The 11,306-nt window shown below is 39.1% G+C and overlaps 1 protein-coding gene across 3 annotated transcripts; it reads right to left on the bottom strand.

Moving 5' to 3' along the window:
* Positions 1 to 1,363: 1,363 nt before the first annotated feature.
* Positions 1,364 to 11,221, bottom strand: LOC115918483 (A-kinase anchor protein 17A-like). Of its 3 annotated transcripts, none has more exons than XM_030980421.1 (7): positions 11,079 to 11,221; positions 8,847 to 9,079; positions 6,421 to 7,061; positions 5,864 to 6,012; positions 5,336 to 5,555; positions 4,299 to 4,490; positions 1,364 to 3,942 (listed from the first exon to the last, which is right to left on the bottom strand). In XM_030980421.1, exons 2-7 carry the CDS (start codon positions 8,977 to 8,979, stop codon positions 2,539 to 2,541), a joined length of 2,739 nt encoding a protein of 912 aa, XP_030836281.1. In that variant the 5' UTR covers positions 8,980 to 9,079; positions 11,079 to 11,221; the 3' UTR covers positions 1,364 to 2,538. The 3 variants fall into 3 exon arrangements, with proteins under 3 accessions (XP_030836281.1, XP_030836283.1, XP_030836282.1); XM_030980423.1 differs by having other exon boundaries at positions 8,847 to 9,047; XM_030980422.1 differs by lacking the exon at positions 11,079 to 11,221 and having other exon boundaries at positions 8,847 to 9,407.
* Between the last annotated feature and the right edge of the window lie 85 nt (positions 11,222 to 11,306).

Raw genomic sequence — 11,306 nt, 5'->3', positions numbered from 1 at the left:
CAAAGTTGTTTTGCCTCTTCATTTCGACTCGGAGGTTGTTTATGTGTTGAGAAAGAGTGAAGCAGTTGACCCATCGTAAAATTAGTGTGTTAAAGGGATTACAAAGTTTTGGTATGGGGTCATGAACTTAGTTCAAATGAACACATTGGAAACGTATGCTATCCTACAATATTCAGTGATCGTTGTCGAGGTTGAAATCGAGTCTAAAGTTATGAAACTCTTTTCGTTGTATAGCTACCTCTAAAGGTCGAGATATTAATTTAGCTATAAAACGTTTCTTGACTAAAATCAACCGATTGTCTATTCTGAGATTTTCATGGTCGCAGCTACCATTGTATGGTCATAGGCGCTATTTGAACATTATTGAAATTTACAGGGGCTAAATTTTCTAGTGCTCATAATACATCCACATGGGCATCAAAATAATTCAAAATTGTAAAGAATCACTATCCAGCCAATTTTCAAAATTTCCCTAAACTTTGTATTACCTTTAATGGTATCACACTTTTAGTGATGTTTTGCGCTGTTCTTTGATACTCGAGTGCTAGAGTTTGTGATACATGAAACACTTCCTAAAATTAGAATCCATTTCTGAAGTAATATATATGATGTAAATGGGTAAGAACACTTCAAATTGAAATAATTACATCTATTATATTCTTCAAATTGGCAATGCACAGTGGGGATCAATTTAGTTTGCCTGTTTTACTAGATAGATATTCACCCTGGGTATTGTACTTGATATATGTAAACTCTTTTCATGGGCGTAACTGATCAAAATTAATACATTTATTTATTCTAAAATAACTAGAATAAAGACCTGTTGCGATACAGTGGAACCTCTATAGAACAAACTTTGGAAAAGGTGAAATTACCTCAAATTCATGTCATGTCAAGGCTAGAAAGCAATGGCATACAGAGAAATCGGACTGACAAAATTCAGAATTTGTTATAAGTGTCCTTTATAGCTTGGATCCACTGTATATCAAGGATTCAGTAACACAAAGACATAACTCCATATTTTGCCAAAATGAGTATTTGATATCAAAATGTTCAGAAAAATGTGGGCTTTCCAGGAAACACAGAGTTAACTCCACCCAACACCCCATTGAAGTCGATGGCTAGCGAAACATAGACTTAAGGCCCAAGTGCTCAGTGGCACATAAACCACTTTTTCTCAAAATGGAGTTACGTCTTTGTGTCACTGACCCCTTGATATGGTCTTCATATATTTTTCCAATTATTATTACTACAATTCTGGGACACACAAAAAAGAAAGAATCACAATGTAGGTACAAATGATGAAAAGCACATGTGTGCTACATTTTTAATACTCATGTTTTTCATAACAAGGTGTTCTTTTTTTCCCCGTTATATCTTTGAATGACAGAGTTGACTGAAAGTAGCAATAAAACATTTGTTGTGTGAGAGAGAGAGAGAGAGAGAGAGGAGAGAGAAGCTATGGTAGCTTACAAGATAAAACGGCTTTTACAAAATGATAATGCCTGTTGTAACAAAACAAAACATAAGGGGTGGGGAATTCTCTCATGGCGAATATCTGTGTATATTAAAATGCACATATTATCCACAGTATTTTTCTTAAAAACACCAAACGACTTCAGTAATACTATTTTCAGCATGATGCCCCTTTTTCTTTAGCTGCCTGAGTTGAGTACAACAACTCTATGAAGAATGCATATTTGGTTCTGATAGCACCTACATAATGCCCATGTAACACATATTTCCACTTTTACTCACAACCTGACTTCAAAAACACTTAGCAATGCATAGTCAACACAAGAATATAGCAAATGTCATGATAAGTAGCGGGCCATATAAAACAAAGAAATAGTGGGAGATTAGGGACCACATCTTAGCTCTACTTTGGCTATTTTGGACCAAAGTAATTTCCCTGCATAATGATACCTCGGTCACACTTACGAGACAGACACCTGACCAACAACGGACCGATCAAACGATGATATTGCCTCCAATGGCTAGGAATCACTCAGTCTGGAGTCAGGGTGGAGTTGGTTTGGCATTGGGATTAAAGGATTAAAAAATATTCATCACTATGGCAAGTTAGAGCATAACAAGTAGGACATCATAAAGCTCATTTTAACACACTTGTGTGAGGGTTAGTACTGAAATGGTACATAAAAAGTTTTGAGGCAAAAAAAAGAGTAAAATTGATGACAGTAAGGATAGCGAGACAGGTATGATAAAACGTTCTTTACATGCTCTTTCACACTAACAGCCTCAAAATAATGGCAGTTTTACTCCAAATTTCTTATGAACATGAATAACTGTTGATTTTGGTTTAAAGCTCTTCTAAATGTAACATGTATTCTTATACAGAATCACAGTATGATTATACAACTCGTGAAAATGTACCAGGTGTCATTTGCCAACTACTATTAAAAAATACATGCACACAAATGCAAAGCTTTTTGTTCTCATACGGTTCAACTTTTTGAAATTTAAGGGGGTGTTGAATTCACCCCCCCCCCCCTCCACCCCCACTTGTAAAAATATGCCTCAAAATGCCCAGCTCGCATTAACTTCATCTTCATTTTGAGAAGGGGAAGCCCCTGATGTGTCCTCAGACTCAGATCTAACAGAAGCTTCGTCACCTTGTGGTGAAAAGGCCTCTGACACATTCCCTGATCCAACTACTTCTCCACTCTGGGTGGCATTAACTTCATTTTCATTTTGAGAAGGGGAAGCCCCTGATGTATTTATAGATCCGACTCTGTCCTCAGACTTGGACCCAACAGAAGCTTTGTCACCTTGTGGTGAAGAGGCCTCTGACACATTCCCTGATCTAACTACTTCTCCAACCTGGGTGGATGCATTTCCTAATGTGACCCTCTCCTCAGACTTAGCCCTACTAGGAGACATGGCAGCATCTTCGTCTTTATTATTACGCTCAGGAGACAAAGAAACTCTTTCTCCAGATTTGGATCCCACAGAAGATACATGTAAATCGTCAACCTCAACTTTTATGTGAGGCTCGGACGCTCCGGAATCCCCAGATTTTGACCTATGTCTAGATCTGTTCCTAGATTTGTCACTTGATCGGGACTTTTCTTTCGACTTGGACCTATCTCTGGACCTATCTCTAGATCTATCCCTTGACTTGGACTTTTTCTTTGACTTCTGGATTTTTCTAACTCTTGATCTCGACGTATCTCTCGACCCAGATTTATCTTGGTCCTTACTCCTAGATCTTGAACGAGACTTAGAATTTCCCCCAGATCTTGACCTTGATCTTTCCCGTGTTTCAGACTGTGATCTTCCTCTAGACCTGGATCTGCAACTAGATCTAGACCTATACCTTTCCCTTTTCCATTTCCTAGACCTTGACCCAGACCTTCCTCTTGACCTAGATCTTGTTCTAGACCTAGACCTCGTCCTGTGTCTAGATCTAGACCTACTTCTTGATCTACTCCTACTCCTAGATCTAGACCTGGACCTCGTCCTGTGTCTCGATCTAGACCTACTTCTAGTCCTACTTCTTGTTCTACTCCTACTCCTAGATCTAGACCTGGACCTATAGCGGTCTCTTCCTCTGTGTGAATGTTTTCCATCTTTCCCATCTTGATAATATTGCCTCTTCTTCATTGCGAATGTTCCATACGGTGACCGGTAGTTCCCAAACCGTTTTTGCTGGTTTCTGTTCTGATAGTAAGGTTGCTGAGCCATATTCCTATGATATGCTGCCAGCTGCCTCTGGTAGATGGCCAAACTCCTATGGTAATCCTCAAGTCTCTGAAGAGCCTCTGGGGATATCACCTGCGCTTGGAAGGTATATGGCTGTTCTGGCTCGGTAGGACGGTGAGTTGAAGACGATGCTGTAACGATGCTGGACTTGAGCCGTGTTTTAGTCAGCTGCTTCCTGAGTTTTTCACGTTTTTCCTCCTGAACTTTCTCTTCTTTGGTCTGTTTTCATACAAATCAAGTAAATGAGAGAATTAATACCCTAACCATATTCTGTGACTTCTAGTATCTATCTACATCAGTGATCTGAAATCAGACATTCTAAGGTCCCCAAGCTTCACATTTATTATCCATAATTCATTTCATTTCACATCCATCCAGTAACTGCTAGTTGATGTTACGGTTACCTACAATTACAGAAAAATACATATCAAATGTCAGTTACTTCTTCTACGAGGCAGACTTGTAACTCACTTATTTTTCATGAGTCCATGATCACCATACACAAGAGCACATCTTTCATATCTACATCATGAGAGCGATGACATGCACACAAGTTTACTGACTATAATTCTCACCTTAAGAGCGTTGATTAGCTTAGATCGAAGTTTCTTCTCCTTGTGTCTGAGTTGCCTCTCCTTCCTGGCTTCGGCTCTCTTCCTCCTTCGCTCCTCCGCTTCTTTCTGCTCTTTCTCCTTCTGAAGCTGCTCCTGTCGGGCCTTCTCAAGTTCATAGAGTTTTTGTGCTACCTCCTCCTGCTGCCTGAGAGCCTAAATACAAAACAGGGGGGTGTTTCACAAAGATCCTAAGTTGAACTTATCTCTTTGCTGGACTGAAAAATTACGGAAAGCTGTTAGCATCTATGAAAATATTTAGTTACAGTTATTTTTAAAGGAATAAAATGTTGATTCAAATCATTCATATTTTCTATTATCAAGGATATTTCATGTTCTTGATGTGGAATTTATAAAAAGTCTGAAATACTTGAATTTTCACTTTTGAATATATTTTACTCTAAGGCTACAAATGGCTATCCATAATTTTTAAGTCACACTTAGAGTTAAGTTCGACTTAAGATTTTTGCGAAACACCCCTCAAATCATCTGTTTGTATTAAGCCCAGTCACATTAGAGACATACGGTCTTGAGTTCTCAGGAGGGGGTGAAGTGGGGGAGGGGGGGGGGGGGGGTTGATGATGCTAAAGTATTCACATGAAGAGTGATGTTACAGACCATTGAAAGTATAATTCATTTCTATGACTGACTGGTCTTCCCTAAAGACTTCAGAAGATAAGCCCTGGGAAGTAAGTTAATCAAAATAAATGGATCTCCTGAAGCAACCTACAAGCTCTCTGATATCTGGTTAGGCACGCTAAGAGTAATTCTGAATTGGACAATGACCCAGTAGTCTTGTTTACTTCCTTAAATATACAAATTAATTTGGATTTCTACCAAGTACACTGTGAATGAACTGCGACACATGCATCTGTAGAAACTTGTGAAGTGAAAAAGTCTAAATATGGTGTTTTATGGCTTGGGTGACGTTATGCATATTATCAGATCACCCCGCTCCCTCCCGATACAGTGTTCCAGGCATGAAGGATCAGCAGGCATACCTGGACTTTCTGTAGGAGCACCGTGAGGAGACGGATGGATTCCAGTTTCCTCTGAGCTAGGATCAGCTTTCTCTCCTCCATCATGATCTTCCTATGGAGTCTCCTTTCCTCTCTTCTCTGTCTCCTTCTCTCCTCTCGTTCTGTCTGTCGAGTCTTCTTCAGTGCAGTTTTCATCTGCTTTTGTAGTTGCTTCAGTTTTATTGCTTCTTCCTTCTTCTTTCTAAATTTACAAGATAAGTTACAACAAAATATATCACGTATGTGATGGGGTGTATTTGAGATTTCTCCTACTGCAATAAGCAATGAGAATTTGACATGATTTGTGTGTCCTACAAGACCAATGAAATAAACAAAATAGAAATGAAAAAAAATATAACATCAACACTAATTTGATCAAATGCTCACAGAAATTGCCTTGGAACATACTGCATGTGGATTGTTGATGATAAATGGATTATCATTTATCAGTTTTTGTCCCCATTAGCCAATTTACACCATGTCTTTTTAGGAAAGAGGTGATCATCCTACCTTTCTTCCTCCTTCTTTTTCTCTTCCTCTTCTTTCTCCAACCTTTTCTGCTCTTCCCTCTTTCTTATCAGTTCTATCCACTTTGTCTGCTCCTTCTCTCTCTTCTTTATTACTTTTGCACTTAGATGTCTCGTCTTGTCAAAGTCAACCTGAAAAGATGACAAATTTGGATCAGCATTACATAAACATTGATTTAAATGCAGGCTTAACATTTTTGTTTTTAGTACCGATGACAAATGTGCTTCTCCTAGAACATTGAGAGCTCAGACTACAAACAAATGATCTGCTAAAAAAGATTTGGTAGAAAATGAATAGTTGCAAATTGAGCAGAGATAAACAAATTGAGCTAGATGTCTAATGAGCTGGCTGATCACGAAAACTATGGTCCTTTATAATACATGTGTTTTTTTCAGTGAGTGTGCTTGCCAGTAAGTATCTCTTAGTTTGTTTTGATAGCTTTGAAAAGTGTAGTATGGAATAAATGAAATAAGTTGTTAACTGTTCTTTATCAACGTTCTGCACCAAAACCTACAAAAGTTGTCAGCAAAGTGGCCTACCTTGATTTCAGCTGTATAGGCATTGCCATCATGCCCATTTCTCATGATCTTCATGCCTTTCAAAGTGTCCATGGCTTTTACAAAGCCAATGTATTCCATAAATTGCACATAGACATCAAATGTAAGATTGCTCCCCAGACTGGAGATCTTGCCAAAGTTCCCTCCCGTCACCTGGCTCTCATGTCGGTATGGATCCAACATAGGAATGTCAATGTTCCTGATGACGCCAATCGTACCGAACACATTCCGCACCACGATCTCACTAGGTTTGTCCGGTTCGACATCAATGGCAAACCATCGCACTGGAAGATTCTCCACATGAATGGTATCCGGTCTTTCTCCTGGATTGTTCTCGTTCATGTGCTTTGTATCACGAAAGAAGACATCCCAATCGTGGCGATTCGGGAAAGGAAGCTTTGCCTCGGCGGCTCGCACTTTCAAGACCTCCGTGAACCCGCTTAGCTTGATATTCTTGGTATCGAGTCTCGTGATCATGACTTTGATGATGGAGCGGGCCTCGAGTTCAGCCTCAAAGCGCAGGAAATCCAAGGAGCTTTTGGTGACTCGCAGGACAAGAAAAGAGTCAGGTTTAGCCATCTTCTTCAGCTTCTCCATCACTTCCCAATTGCTGATTGATTTCCCTGCAAAGTCAACAGTAATGAAACTATCAATACGATTACACAATGAGAACAAAGTACAAGTAATGCTAAGGTGAGAGGTACAATATAACTCATAAGTTCCATCCATTATTCCATTTACATAGTATTTAACCCTGCATCCCCAGAAGGTTCAATAACCTAAGAGGATATTGTTTACCTCTTGTGCAAACTCCTTTTTAGGCAAGGCTGTTTTCCTAAGAAATGACCATCAGTTACGATACATCCCTAATCCTCTCCAGTCCTGACGTCAACAAGTTCTAGTACTATCATTGAAATAGGATGAATCACTAGGTCCTAGCAGATACATACCTCTAGAAGTATAGTTGAGCTATGAAAGGGAACCCCTTGTATGAAGTCTTTCAACATTGTAGGGAATATCAAATTCTAAAAAAAACAATACAATACAATGTATTGAATGCTGAACTTGTATTGATCCAAGTACCAAGGGGACCTATGGCCCATTGTTTTACCAGAGGGTCTATATAATTGAGGAGTGGTGTCTAGTCAAAAAGAGAGAGATAGAAGGGGAGAGGGGGAGTGTTACACCCACAAATGTAATAATTTCACCCACAAATGTAATAACCACTTTATCCACAAATGTAATAACACCCACAAATGTAATAACACTTTACCCACAAATGTAATAATTTTGAATCACCCACAAATGTAATAATTTTGAATCACCCACAAATGTAATAATGACTTTACCCACAAATGTAATGAGATGGTGAGGCCTTAGTTTGAAGATTTTTTTTTTTTTCTTCAAATAACCGAGTCTGAAGTAAAGACTGAGCTCTAATCCCATGCTTTATTACCGGGTCTTAATTTGGAAGATGGAGGGGTCTTAGTTTAAAAGGTTTTTTTGTTGTTTTGTTTTTTTTTTTTTTTTTTTTTTTTTTAAACTTTTGAATAACCGGGTCTGGAGGAAAGACTACGCTCAATACTCATGTTCAACTAGGCATTGTGGCGTGCGCCTGTAATCCAGCTAAAAAGTGGAAGTTACAAACTGATTCAGCCGAGGACGCAGGTTCGAAACTGAGTCACGTCTTTCGGATGGTGACGTTTAAAGGTCGGTACCAGACGTAAATAATCATATCTGATTGATACACGTCTGTAAAAACCCAATACACACACACACACACGTTCTTCCACAGAAATAAGATGATGGGGTCTTAGTTTTGAAGATTTTTAAAAAGTTCGCTCTAAACCCATGCTTTATTACCGGGTCTTAGTTTGGAAGATGGTGGGTCTTAGTTTAAAAGTTTTTTTTTTTTTTTTTAACTTTTGAATAACCGGGTCTGGAGGAAAGACTACGCTCGATTCTCATGTTATTCCACAGGAAAAGGATTATGGGGTCTGAGTTTTGTAGATTTTTTTAAATTTTTGAAATTACCGGGTCTGGAGTAAAGACTGGGCGCTATACCCATGCTTTATTACAGGGTTTTAGTTTTGAACAAATTCGACAAAATATCCCTTCAAATTTATTACATTTGTGGGTGAAGTCATTATTACATTTGTGGGTGATTCAAAATTATTACATTTGTGGGTGATTCAAAATTATTACATTTGTGGGTAAAGTGGTTATTACATTTGTGGGTGAAATTATTACATTTGTGGGTGAAATTATTACATTTGTGGGTAAAGTGTTATTACATTTGTGGGTGTTATTACATTTGTGGTGTAACAGGGAGAGATAGGGGAAGAGAAAAAGAGAGAGAGAGAGAGAGAGAGAGAGGGGAAAGAGAGAAAAGAAAATGCCTGACTAACCTGGAGTCTTCATCTGAGGTAAAGTCACAGAAATATTGATCTTGGCTATCGGCTTAAGATACAGGAACTTGTTCTCGTATAACTCGATGGCCTCCGTTGAGTTGCTACAGAGCTGACAACCAACGGTTGCCATGGTGATCTGTGAATGTCCACAATCTGGGCCAAGGTAGTCTCACAATATTCCACAGGCAGTTCAGAAATCTTTGTTTCAGTAGAAAGTTTGTCGAAAATGTCTGTTACATAGATTGGAAGATGATTTGTCTTTAATTCCATGCCATTATTTTGCCTTCAATTGACGTTAACAATCAACAAACTCTGGTACTCAATATCAATTGGCCTATCTTTACTTGTCAGTAGGGGTGCTGGTCCGAGAATGAGGATCGTCCGCATAAACGAGGATATCCTCGTAAATGCGGACAAATTGCGTTCTAAAAAATAAGGATCGCGCGTATCGAAAATATGAAACGTCTGCAAAAATGCGGACGATCCTTTTCCCGGACCAGCGCCGCACCCCTCTCTGCTTGTGAAGTTCTGTTGTATTTACAAACCAATGTCTCATTCTGAGATCATGATTTATAAAAATATTGCTTAATGAACACAAACTTGCATCATATTTAAATCTAATATTCATCAAATACAAAGAAGAAGAAAAAAAGTCGCTCTCATTCAAAAACTGTCAACCGATGACGTTTGGGGGCTCGATCGAGCCACTAAACACCCCCCCCCCCCAACCAAAAAAAAAATGGTAAAAAAATAATGTTATTAAACTAAAAAACTAAAGCAAGCCTCCCACCGGGCCCACCTCCCCCCCCCCCCCTGGATCCGCCCCTGCTACCCCCCACCCCACCTGTTGAGCACATCAACAAAATTTGCATAGACCTGTAGAGGTCTATAGATCTATGATCTCCCTCGAAGCAGTTCCCCAAAATGACAGCCCTGTTTTACAAGCCAATTGCCTGCTATCAAGATAGACCCTAGAGTAGTGGCTCTGGTCTGCGGCCGATCGGCGGGAACTGCCGATTCTATTTTTATTGGAATACTCACAGAATACTTCAATACCCTCAATAAAGAGTCCATATACTTACTTATTAAATAGAAGTCACAAATAACCTAACTGACCCACAGCATGGTCAGCATTGACCACGTTTCGAAATGCTTCGAGTTCCCCGGTTTGCGGGCACGCATTACCGGTTTGCGGCACGCGTACGTCACAAAGCTTTATGCGCTACGTCACGATGAAAGCATGTACCAAATTACTACGGGTAACCCAAATTCTCATGTTTATCTGTTGCTACGGTAAATTTGTCAAGTTTTAAACAATTTCACCTTTTCCTCGAATGGATCATCCCATCCGGGGGTAGGTACTACTAGAAACTATCGGGTCATAGCGGGTACACACATCAGCACACATACCATCATACACGATCCCGCATGTTATGTGTGTATTAAACCAGAAAAAACACGTAATTACGTGCCGGTTTGCGGCCACCCCATGCAACTGGCCATGCGGTGGCACAATCAAAATATCTGCGATAGGAGACAGACCACAGCCATCATACTTCCAAAAAAACATCAAATTTCACCTCCAATCGGACAAATATCGGACAAATAGAGCTACAATATTGATCTAGTCATGCCTCGATCTCTTAACTTAAAAGTTAGCACCTGCTGGAATTTTCATCGGCGACTGGTGCCGTAGATTTCCGACATCGCTGACGGATACTCCGTACCGACAGGAGCACCTGCTACGGACGTTTTCGGCAAAGCAGAACTTACCGTGGAATCCACGGTAGGTTTCAATGATTATTATCGAGTCATATTCATTTTATTTTTAAAACAAATACCCCTGGCCGCAAACCGGGCGATGCCGCAAACCGGAGACTCTACTCTATTTATGATTGGAAATTAAAATCAATCCGTTTTCCAAATGGTTTTGATAACGCTACGGTTTACTGGGGAAAATGAGTATGGTAACACAGGTCACTCAAAGATTTTTACTTATTACTTTGAGGCTCTCAATTCAGTTCAGCTCAATTCATCATTTCATCATCATGATCATCATAAATTTTTGAAGAAGCGCATTTTTTAGGGTTTTAAAGTTCAATTCAAAGTCATATTTAACATTGTTAAACGATGCCTTTAATATAATACACATTATACCAACATAGAATACGAAACACATAAATTATGATGAATTTAAAGAATGAAGAATGTGGGAAATAAAGTTCTGACCTCAGTCCTGATCCTGTACATAATGTCCATAGGAAGCTGCCATGTTAGTCTCTTTCACAACTAGTAATCTCAGATTATTTTGGTTACGATAATCGTTTTAAAAATTGTACAAAAATATTTGATTCTTAAAATAAACAAAGCTGCCTATATTTTTAAATTTCTGTTCATGATATGTATCACTTAAGCTAAAGTCATTCCATAAATAAATAACCAGTGTAATCATTTGTT

Source organism: Strongylocentrotus purpuratus, unplaced genomic scaffold (assembly GCF_000002235.5).
Source record: "Strongylocentrotus purpuratus isolate Spur 01 unplaced genomic scaffold, Spur_5.0 spur5_scaffold_11, whole genome shotgun sequence".
Classification (NCBI taxonomy): Eukaryota; Metazoa; Echinodermata; class Echinoidea; order Camarodonta; family Strongylocentrotidae; genus Strongylocentrotus; species Strongylocentrotus purpuratus.
The sequence above is the reverse complement of the archived record's forward strand: the minus strand, read 5'-3'. Positions and strand labels throughout refer to the sequence as shown.

Excerpts from the sequence above, each read along its gene's own strand:
- LOC115918483 (XM_030980421.1), bottom strand. The coding sequence starts at position 8,979 with ATGGCAACCGTTGGTTGTCAGCTCTGTAGCAACTCAACGGAGGCCATC. Across the intron at positions 7,062-8,846 it reads ACCTCAGATGAAGACTCCAG|GGAAATCAATCAGCAATTGG; the intron begins GTTAGTCAGGCA and ends TTGACTTTGCAG. Across the intron at positions 3,943-4,298 it reads AGCTAATCAACGCTCTTAAG|ACCAAAGAAGAGAAAGTTCA; the intron begins GTGAGAATTATA and ends GTATGAAAACAG.